We start from the raw sequence: 11,836 nt of genomic DNA, 5'->3' as shown, positions 1-11,836 counted from the left end.
GCCCCCATTATGAAGATGATCTCTATTTATGGGGGAGATGCCGAGATCCTAAAAGGCAGGAGATAAAAGTACTTGTGACATATCGGGAAAGGGAATATTGGATATGCTATCAATCATTAAGTGCGTCACAGAGGTTTCGCCACGTGTCTCATGAGGATTTTCTCGAGGATTGGTTTTCCTTCTCCTCAAGATCCCTCATTACTCACGTGTGCTACTACCTCTCATGCACTCTATTTTAATTGATGTGGCATTTAATGACGTCACCGCTTGGCGGAAGGTGTCTTGTTAACCCTACGTGGCATCTTGCCACGACTTTCGATGGCATGGGTTCCACGTGGCTCTAGGCACATGCGGGCCTCGCCATGGGCTCAACCTGGGCTTCTCCCGGTTTGGGTCATGAATGGGCTCGTAGGCCATGGTTTCACTGCACGTTTAGCGGGTCGTGAGTTTATTGTGCGTTCGAATAGGCATGGGGGCCCTGTCCTGGGTTCGATCGTGATTTCTTTTGGTTTGGGCACCGAGTGGGCTTGGTGAACTACAAGTTTATCACGATTTTTGCGATATGTGTTGTGAGTTTATCGCAGAACTTGTGGTGCGTTGCGGGTTCATCACAGTAGGAAGGTTGGTTGTGGGTTGTTCACATGCAACTTTATGGTGTTAGTTTTGGTGTTTGGTGTTCTCTGAGCGTATGAGTGAACACTATATACCTACATAGTATTCATTGCAACCAAGGCTTCAAATTCAGTGTATTCACATGTAGTTAGTGTTCCTAAAGAAAATGAATGGGACAGACTTTTGCATGTGACGTGGATTCGTCGTCGATGGGCTCGAGTGGTTGGGCTTGGTCACAGGCAAGTCGTCGTTGCAAGCTTGCAAGCGCTACTCCAAGAAGTTGACAATGGGCTTGCTTGCCAATGCCCAATGTCAAGTGTCGCTACAAGCTCGTTGTCCGCCGTTGGACGCTACTACAAGTGTTGGTGAGGGTGTCTTTTCGCCGCTACAAGCTTGTCGGTTGTCGTCAGGTTGGTGTGTCGTTGTCGGATGCCGAAGGTGATGGTTGTCGTAGGTGGTCGCTCGGTAGGGTGTGAGGGTTGAGAGGACTAAGGAGGAAACTCGGGAAGGGTTAGAAATTCTAACCCTAAAGCTAAGGGGATTCGTTGGAAAATTGGGATATAATAGGTATTTTATTTTTGTTTTTTATTTAAAACATTGAAAATCAAAATACTAACCCGTGAACTACTACCCGAGTCGAACGGTTTAATGGTCTGACTGCCCGGGTTAGTGGTTTTCTCATCAACATTTTTTTACAATTTCCAGTTTTTAGTAAAACCAGACCAAGGGGCTGATCGGTTATTGGTTTTTTTATTCAACTGTCCGGTCTGGTCCAGTTTTGAAAACCATGACCCAACCTACTGTAGAATCTCTAGTTCTTCTTTGATCATAGAGAATGGCCTCACGAAGGATCAACCTTACCCCCATCCCAAGGAGCAGAACAACATCCCGAAGAACACCATTCCAGGAGTAGAGAACCAGCCGGAGATGGAAACACCTATCCAGGCTGACATCGAGATACTATAGAACAAAGTCTACGAGTTTGAGGCACTTTTCGATAACATATTTAGAAGGTTAGAAAAAATGCAAGAGGAAACGAGAAGCACCCTCTAGATTCTACTTAATCGTTCGGCCCAAGCTAAATAAACCCATGTCACCACTCTTCTCAGCGCCCCCAACTCCAATCCCAAATCCAGCCACCATGCCTCCAACCAAATCTCCGCCATCCCTGAGCAGCCCAACAAAACCAACCCAACCCCAACCCAAATAGGCCACCAACCCGCCCGCCAATCTCATGCCTTGCATTGACCAAACAATAGAGGCACCTCTTAGCCGAGATGAGCTGGGGGAGTACGTCCAAGGGTTGGTAGTTGAAAGCCACAATTGGACCCAGGATTCAACTGTTCTGCAAAAGCCTTATTCTAACCGTATCCTATACAAGCCCTACCCTATCGGGTACACCCCTCCTCAGCAATGGCTGCAATACGATGGACAGAGAGGCAGCCCGTAGGAGCACATCAGCAAGTTCGAGGATATCATCGGTTCCTTCACTCTCGATGGTGACCTCAAAGTACGCAAATTCTCGAAGTCTTTGACCGGTCTGGCATACACATGGTTCATAAGTCTCACCCCTAGGAGCATCGATTCATGGGGCGAACTAGCCAAGAAGTTCTTATCGAAGTGGTTCACCCTAGAGAGAAAACTGACAATGGCCGATCTACGGAACATAAAGCAAGGACCAAGGGAGGATCTTATGGCCTATGTTATGAGATTCCAGAAACTTACACACTCCATCTTCGACGAACACGCCACTGAGAGAAGTTTTGTCGAGCAGTGCGTACAAGGCATGTACCATACCTATAGGATCGGCATCGAAAACATTGAAATCGAGACCTTTAGCCAGCTCTGGAGGTGCACGGAGAGGACAACGCGAACCATCAAGGGCACTTCTCCATATAACAGAAATGAGGCGTACATAGTTAACAGGAAGCCTAGAAACAACGGAGGAGTCAGACAGGGGCCATACCAATGCGACAACACCCTAGGAAGAAGGAATGTCCCTCCCCCCTTTCCCTGCACAAGGGATGAGGTTATAATGATATTAAACAAGTTAGTTGAAGACAGGGCAATCAACTTGCCACCAACACTAGCAGGAGTGGATGTAGAGAAAGACAAGTGCGGCAAGAGGTGGTGCAACTTCCATCAGACACCACATCATGACCTAATGAATTGCTTCACCCTGAGAAGGCAATTTGTACAGAAGGTAAAGCTGGAGCAGTTTATCAAAAAGGACCCGACACGTGTAGAAACTGACCGCCTCCCAGCCCATACCCAAGGAAGAAGTATTGATGTAGTTGGAGCAGCCGGTCAATACCAGTCTGATACTCTGATAGAAAAACTAAAGCAGAGCCAGGAGTTGCAACAATTTTTCACCAAGCAAGGGGCCAACACAACAACATAGAAGCTGGCCATCAGAGCATTGGCGGAAGTCTTCAGGCACCCGCTACAGCCTTATAGCCATGATTGCAGTAGTGTGGAATTCATAATGGAAGACATGTTGGCCGCTGACCCCCACCACAACAGACCTCTATACATCATGGCGAAAATAGGGGGTTTCGAAATGAGAAGACCGATGGTTGACTCGGGAAGCTCTGTCAACCTCATTTCCATCCACACACTGGAATTGATGAATGTCTGGAAAGAAGACATCAAAGGATTGCCACTGGAAGTAACAAGCTTCAATGGGAACGCGTCCATCATGGAAGGATCCATCGAGTTGCAGGTAGCAATAGGCCCGCTCAACATCACACAGTTTTTCCAGGTAATCCCAGGGAGGACTTCTTACCATGCCCTCTTGAGACGCCCATTGATACACGACTTGGCCCTCGTCCCATCGATATATCACTAGTGCATCAAAACTAGATACCGGGGATGACCAATCAGGATCCCAACCACCAGGTCCCCCTTCGACAAGTCAAAGACACACCTACAGGATGCCATCTACTTCACAAAGCTAGCGAACGACAGGGAGACAAAGATAGCCAAGGTCGAAGGGACAAAGCTACCTCATCCCATAGAGAGTAAGCATGTGGGGACTATTGAACGAAAGAAAAGAAGCAGATGCGTCCAAGTGACGGGGAGTGATGGGAAATACTACTACACCATTATCGAGGATCACAAGGATGATGAACCACCCGCAACCAAGAAGGCCATTCCTGAGGTATGATTTTATTATGATATATCTTGTTTGCTAAAGATAGCCTTATCGCAACTTGTACCAATGGTAAAAATCTTTTTCAAAAAGTTCATCCCTAATGTATGATCCATTATTGATGTTTTCGCAAATTGAATACATATTTGTTTATCAAAAGTCACTATAATCATCTAACGAAAGACTCTAAGTAATGTTTCAACTAGTGCCATTTCACTACTTCGCAAAACGATGTCACTGCGGCAATACCATCGAACAGTAACTCAGTCATTAAGAATGACATAAAGGTACAACATTTAACCACAATCTTATCAGACATAAAACTCCAAAAATTTGAGACAAATAATAACGTGGGCGACGTCAAGAGTTGAAGGAGGATGTCCTGGAATACTGCGGTGAAGTTAGAGCGCCTCCCAGGTGCATGATGGATTCCATTGACACAGTAGAAGAACCATTAGAAGAGATCAACTTAGTGGCTGACGGAACAAACAAAATACCATTATATGTATCCGCCAAACTAGCAGTTGAAGATAAAGAAAAGCATATCACACTTCTAAAAGGTAAGGAACTATCCTTATCAGAAACACCTTAGAACCTTTAAAATAGTCAAACCTATTTATTCTCACAAAGTTTCATGATGTATCTGCATGGTAATACGACCGGATGCCGGGATTAGATTTAGACCTCATCAGACACTCCCTATGTATAGATCCCAAACTCTGACCAGTAAAGCAGCTGCAAAGGATTTTCAAGCCAGAAATAACCCTAAAGATCAAAGAGGAAGTAGAGTGGCTTTTGAAAGTGGGTTTTATCAAACCTATAGCACACCCTCAGTGGCTAACCAATGTAGTCCCAGTAAAAAAGAAGAACAGACAACTCAGGTTAGTATTCTCCTACCTAGTCCTTTAGCAATAGCACATCACCCAAATACCAACCTCACTTTATCGTAGATGCTCTATTGACTTTAGGGGCCTAAACAAGGCTTTCCCAAAAGGTGAGTTCCCTCTACCCAATATGGAAATATTGATAGACTCGACTACAGGACATGAGCTCTTCTCCTTCCTAGATGCCTACAATGGGTACAACCAGATATTTATGGATCTTGTAGATGCACCCCACAAAGCCTTTAGGACACCGATAGGGAATTTCTACTACAAGATGATGCCCTTTGGCCAAAAGAATGTGGGGGCAACATAATAGAGAGTGATGACAAGCATCTTCCATGATATGATACACAAAGAAATCAAATACTTGTGGATGACATAGTTGTCAAAGCAAAGAAGAAAGAGGTCCACTCTAAAGTCTTAAGGAAAGTCTTTAGCTGATGTAGGGAATTCAAACTAAGGTTAAATTCACTAAATGTGAATTTGGAGTGCAGTCTGGCAAGTTCTTTGGCTACAGAGTAGACCAGACAAGGATACACCCGGATGAGAGAAAGGTCAAAGCCATCCTAGATCTCCCGCCTCCAACCAACGAGTCTCAATTAAAAACTTTCTTAAGAAAGATTTCATACCTAAGGAGGTTCATCTCTGGCCTCGCACATGCAGCACTCCCACTTATGAAGTTAGTCAAGAAGTCCATTGAATTTAAATGGACCCAGGAGCATCAATAGACATTTAAGCAACTGAAAGCAACCCTCGCTAGGGCCTCAACAAAGTCACTACCCAAGGACGGGCGAAAATTTAGGATATATATTGCAATAGGGTCAGAGGCCATAGGATGCCTACTGGCGTAGGAGGATGAAGATAAAGCGGAACTCCCAATATACTATGCCAGTATACCCTTAAAATAGCTGAGAAAGATTATTCTCACATGGAACAGTAACGCCTAGCACTGGTCTTCGCTGCACAGAAATTCAGGCACTACATCCTAGGACAAAAAGTGAGGCTCATTGCATGGAACGACCCAATCAAGTCCTTCATGGACAGATCTCCCCTTTCCAGTAGACTTGTCAAGTGGATGACGTAGCTCAATGAATACACGATAGAGTACACCCAACCAAGGGCCATCAAGTGCCAAGCATCGACAGATCTATTGGTCACTTTCCCCTCAAACACTGATTTTTCCATATTGGATGAAGTACCCGGAGACATACCCATGATCGTTGTGGTTGAAAGAAACGAATGGGTCTTGACCTTCGATGGTAGTAGCACTAGCACCTCAGCAGGCGTTGGGGTAACACTAACCTCACCCAGTGGACAAACGACCGTTTACTTCTTCAAACTCTAATTCCCCTATTCACACAACATAGCCGAGTATGAGGCCCTGGTCCTTAGTCTGATCAAAGAAATAGAAGTCGGTGCAAAAAAGATAAAAGGTGATTGGTGATGCTAAACTTGTGATTGAGAAGCTTGACAAAAGTACAATAGTAAAGGAGGTGACCATCCTGCCATATAGGACCCTAATCTAGAGGTTAGTCCACAACCTGGATGTGGATTTCAAACACCAAAATAGAGCCAAAAACAGGTTCACTGACGCGCTAGCCACTTTAGGGTCCAAGATACAAGCTAGAACGAAGCCAATGGAGATCACCACCCAGTTAGTCAACAAACAATCAATCGTCACTCTGAGGGATTGGGTAGAAGAGGAGCATGAAATGAAATAGAAGTGGATGATTGGAGGTACAAAATAATTCAAAAGTAGAAAATTCAGACCATAGGGACACAGGAGAGCAAGTTGATCGCAAAATTTCAGTTCGTGAATGGGGTACTACACCACAGATAGTCAGATGAAGTAAGGACAAGATGCTTAGGGAAAGCAAAGGTTGAAGTAATGCTGAACGAAGTGCACAAAATCAATTGTGGGGATGTCACAAGTACCTTATTCTGAAAATTACAAAGGTTAGAGTATTACTAGTCTGCGATGAAGTGGGACTCTACCAAGGTGCAGCGGGAATGCGATAAGTGCATCCCACAAGTGGATGGTAGAGAATGCCTTGTGGTTTGTGAGGAGAACTGGAGGAGGATGTATATAGAATATTTGGAAGACCACACATTGCCCATTGACACTACACTAAGGAGGAGGCTACTATCTAAAGCTAGGTGGTTTTACCTCCAAGATGGAATTTATACAAAAAATCACACACAGGAAAGCCTTTGCGATGCTTGGCTGGTGATGAGATCAATGAGGTACTAAAGGCAGCTCATAGCTTCGAACCTGCAGCCCATCAAGGACAATTAGCGCTACACAACCATATCCTACACTTAGGTTTCTATTTGCCAACCATGATGGAGGATACGCAGCGACACGCACACAGATGCCATAAGTGCCATGTCCACGGCGAAAGAATTCACAAACCCGCCAACAGTCTCCACCCAATCATCACACCCAGGCCATTCCATACTTGGGGGTAGACCTCATAGGCAAGATACACCCGCCTTCCAAAGGGTACTGCTTTATTATAGTGGCTACAGACTATTTCACCAAATGGGCAGAGGCCATACCCTTGCGATGAATCTGCACAAAAAACATAGCCAATTTCCTAAGACAAAACATAGTCTACAGATTCGGAGTCCCGATGTGGATACTGACGAACAATGGCCTATCCATCAAAAACCAAGAAGTCTGTGACCTCCCAGGGTAGTACGGTGCAAGATTAGGAACATTGACAACATAATACTCACAAGGAAATGGACAATCAGAAGCCACAAACAAGACTTTACTGAGTACACAGGCAACGCCCTACTCATAATACTCCCAGGGTAGTACGGTGCAAGATTTGGGCTTATCGCACCTCTATCAGAAAGAGTACATAGGCAACGCCCTACTCATTGGTGCACGGTCAAGAAGCAGTACTCCCAGCATAGATACGAGTTGTATCCACCAGAGTTCCCTTTGCGATGGGCAAGAAAATTAGGCCAGAGGACATGAGTTAGTTACTTGTAGACAAGCTCGAGGTAATCGATGATGTTAGAAACATAGCCTCGCAAAAATAGAGCTAGTATAAACAGGCCCTAGCCACAAACTTCAACAGACATCTGAGACCCAAAAGCTTTAAAGAAGAAGATAAAGTACTAAAGACAGCGATCAATGTTAGGCAGTGCAAGTCCGCAAGAAAATTTGCCCCAACATGGGAGGGGTTGTATTTGATAAAAGAAGCCCATACTTCGGGCTATTATGTACTGAAAACTATAGACATAGGAGAAGAGAATGAAACAATCAACGGCTATTGGTTGAAACCCTACTTTAAGTAATTTTGTATTTCTATAATTCCACTATTACATGTACCCATTCTATGAATAAATGTGCAATGTTTCAGTATACCTGCTTCCTTATTGAAATCTATTACTAGTGCAGGTATCAACAACTCGCATATTTTGTGATAAAGTTTATTTCCTTTCATATGGTTTTGATTAAGATAAAGTTTCTTCCCTTTCATATGTTTTTTACTACGATAAAGTCTACATGCATCCATATACTGTGATAGTTTATAGGAAGCTAAATTCATTAACTAGAAAAGATCACTTCCCGCTTCCTTTTATTGATCAAATGCTTGAAAGATTAGCTGGTAAATCTCACTATTGTTGTTTTGATGGTTATTCAGGTTTTCATCAAATTCCAGTTGCACCAGAAGACCAGGAAAAGATTACCTTCACATGCCCATTTGGTACATTTGCTTATCGACGCATGCCATTCGGTCTTTGCAATGCTCCCGCCATGTTTCAAAGATGTATGGTTAGTATATTTTTCAGATTATGTGGAGAACATCATAGAGGTATTTATGGATGATTTCACAGTCTATGGTGATTCTTTTGATTCGTGTCTATCAAACCTTACAAAAATGCTTAAAAGATGCATAGAAAAGAACATTGTTTTGAACTATGAAAAATGTCATTTCATGGTTGATCAAGGCATCATTTTGGGACAGGTAGTCTCTTCTAAGGGAATTGAAGTTGATAAAGCCAAGATAGATGTTATTAAATCCTTACCTTATCCCACATGTGTACAGGAAATTCGTTCTTTTCTTGGACATGCAGTATTTTATCGACGATTTATCAAGGATTTTTCAAAGATAACTCATCCCTTATGCAATTTACTCCAAAAAGATGTGGCGTTTGATTTTGATGAAGCATGTAAGGTGGAATTTGATAGGCTCAAGGAATTGTTGACCTCAGCCCCAGTTATCCAACCACCGAATTGGAGTCTCCCTTTCGAAATTATGTGTGATGCAAGCAATTACAGTGTTGGTGTTGTTCTTGGACAAAGAGTTGGAAGAGCTGCTCATGCAATATACTATGTTTCAAGAACCCTTGATAATGCTCAATGCAATTATTCAACAATAGAAAAAGAACTTTTAGCTATAGTTTTTGCTTTAGAAAAATTCCGTTCATATTTCTTGGGTACTAAAGTGATTGTTTATTCTGACCATGTAGCTCTAAAGTATTTGCTAACCAAGAAGGAAGCAAAACCAAGGCTCATCCTCTGGATTCTTTTGCTACAAGAATTTAATTTAGAAACTCGCAATAAGAAGGGTGCAAAAAATTTGGTTAAAGATCATTTTAGTAGACTGACCACAAGTGAAGAAGCAACACCCTTGAAAGATGGTTTCCCGGATGAGCATCTTTTTACAATTCAAGGAGAAACTGCATGGTACGCTGACATTGTTAACTATTTAGTTACTAGAACAATACTAGGAGATTTATCAAGAACCCAAAAAGATAAGGTAAAGAGTGATGCTAAATACTATGTTTGGGATGACCCCTATTTGTGGAAACACTGCTCTGACCAAATTATTCGAAGGTGTGTGTCTGAAACCAAAATCCCTTCCATTCTTCAATTTTGTCACTCATATGCTTGTGGAGGTCATTTTGGTCCCAAAAGGACAGCACGTAAATTGTTAGAATGTGGATTATTTTGGCGTACTCTGTTTTGTGATTCATATGTGTTTTGCAAAGCATGTGAACAATGCCAAAAGACAGACAATTTAAGTCATAGAGATCAAATGCCGCTTACTCCTATACTTGTATGTAAAATATTTGATGTATGGGGTATAGATTTTATGGGCCCATTTCCTTCTTCTTTTGGTAATGTTTACATTTTACTAGTTGTGAATTATGTTTCAAAGTGGGTAGAAGCTAAGGCTACCCGGACTGACCATGCTAAAGTTGTTGATTTTGTCTAGTCCCATATCTTTTCCAGGTTTGGTATACCGAAAGCAATAATAAGTGACCGAGGCACTCATTTTTGTAACCAGGTGGTAGAGGCTCTATTTAAGAAATACAACATTACCCATCGAACTTCCACTACATCTCATCCACAAATGAGTGGACAAGTTGAGGTATCTAATAGGGAGATCAAGTCTATACTTGAGAAGATGGTCAATCCAAATAGAAAGGATTGGAGTTTGAGACTCAACGATGCACTATGGGCTTATCGCACGGCTTATAAAACTCCTATAGATATGTCTCCTTACCGCTTGATATTTGGTAAACCAAGTCATCTCCCTGTTGAATTAGAACGTAGAGCATATTGGGTGGTTAAGCAATGCAACATGCACATGGATGAGGTGGGAGAACAAAGAAAGCTACAATTGCAAGAGCTTGAAGAGATTCGCAATGATGCCTATGAGAGTTCGCGAATCTATAAGGAAAAGACAAAAGTTTTTCATGACAAAATGATTTCGAGGAAAAATTTCTTTGTTTGTCAGAAAGTTCTTCTTTTTCATTCTAGACTTAAACCTTTTCTTGGTAAGTTGCATTCTCGATGGGTTGGACCATTTATCGTTACTAATGTCTTACCTTATGGAGCAGTTGAAATTCAAAGTCCAACCACAAACAAGACTTTCAAGGTAAATGGTCACCGTTTAAAACTCTTCTATGAAGGATTTTAGGTGTACAATGTGGAGGAGGTAGCTCTTGGAAGCCCAAATTATACAAATTGAAGCATGGAATTCCGTCCCCCTTCACCCACCTAGCCCATGATGGCCCGCTGCATCAGAGCTCACTAGTCAGGGAAGTCTCTCTTATCTCTATACTACTAGAATTTTGTTTTAGTAAGCTTTCTTTTGATACATTGAGGACAATGTATGGATTAAGTGTGGGGGAGGGGAGTATATGATTTTGATTTAGGATTTTAGATGAGTGATTTTATCAAAAAAAAAAAAACCCAACTCTTTTATAATCAATTGAAACAATATTCTAGAAAAAATTTTGTGAACTTAGTAATGAGATATGATTAGGGAATACACGGCTTGTTTTGAAATCATTTCCTTTTAAGCTAGTCCTAAATTTAGGTTCAAGTAAATAGGGTAAATGTTTTTACCATAAAATTGATGTGGCCTAGTAGGATGGAGCATAAAATGTACCTACTATTCAAACAATTCTAAAAGTAGGATGGAGCATAAAATGCACCTACTATTCAAACAATTCTAAAAGTAGGATGGAGCATAAAATGCACCTACTATTCAAGCAATTCTAAAAGTGAGATGGAGCATAAAATGCACTCACTTTACAAAAGAGAGAGAGAGAGAGAGAGAGAGAGAGAGAGAGATAAAAATGTTTTCCCTAGTTTACTACCTGGTTTGAAGTAGTAAAAATTGGATTGGTTGATAGATAAGTCGTGTATGACTTGGTTGTGCTGATTTAATGGTTTGCAATAATTGACCTAGAATATTTGTGGAAAATGATGAAGGAGAGTTGAGTTTGAAGTTTGGTAGGATAGTTTGTTTGTTTTGTTTTTGTTTTGTTTTACCCAAGGACGTGTAAAGTCCAAGTGTGGGAGGTTTGATAGAGTGCATAATTTTCATATTATTTATATTTTTACTTCATATTTTATTGGCAATTTGCACTTAATTGATAGATTTAATTGTGTTTTATTTTAGAAAATTGGAAAATAGAGCTGAAAGGAGCTTGAAGCAATATCCTAACACTTTGGAAGGAGATTAGCACGATTTCAGCAGAAGACTTGAGCATGCAAGATGTGGGCACGCTCTATCAATCTGACACCTTGTGGAATTCAGCTAAATTGGAGGCGTGAATTATTAGAATTTATTAGTGAAAGGAGGGAGAGGTCCATCGTATGGATGCCAAGAAAGCAGTGGAATAGGGTGGGCGAATTTCAAAAATTTCTCTCCTC

At 41.8% G+C, this 11,836-nt stretch overlaps 1 protein-coding gene across 1 annotated transcript; it reads left to right on the top strand.

Annotated features, from left to right (window-relative positions):
* The first annotated feature begins 3,148 nt into the window (after positions 1-3,148).
* On the top strand, positions 3,149-10,592 carry LOC148871742 (uncharacterized). The gene is made up of 4 exons (XM_088970061.1): positions 3,149-3,373; positions 3,545-3,772; positions 8,307-9,502; positions 9,902-10,592. Exons 1-4 carry the CDS (start codon positions 3,149-3,151, stop codon positions 10,590-10,592), a joined length of 2,340 nt encoding a protein of 779 aa, XP_088826187.1.
* Positions 10,593-11,836: the final 1,244 nt, after the last annotated feature.

This window comes from Nelumbo lutea, chromosome 2, assembly GCF_056320005.1.
Source record: "Nelumbo lutea isolate HS-2025 chromosome 2, American lotus-T2T, whole genome shotgun sequence".
NCBI lineage: Eukaryota > Viridiplantae > Streptophyta > Magnoliopsida > Proteales > Nelumbonaceae > Nelumbo > Nelumbo lutea.
This window is presented reverse-complemented; position numbering and strand designations above follow the sequence as displayed.

Coding starts and splice junctions, on each gene's coding strand:
- LOC148871742 (XM_088970061.1), top strand. CDS start 3,149: ATGGCGAAAATAGGGGGTTTCGAAATGAGAAGACCGATGGTTGACTCG. Junction 3,374..3,544: donor ACATCACACAGTTTTTCCAG/GTAATCCCAGGG, acceptor ACACACCTACAG/GATGCCATCTACTTCACAAA. Junction 9,503..9,901: donor TCTGACCAAATTATTCGAAG/GTGTGTGTCTGA, acceptor TATCTTTTCCAG/GTTTGGTATACCGAAAGCAA.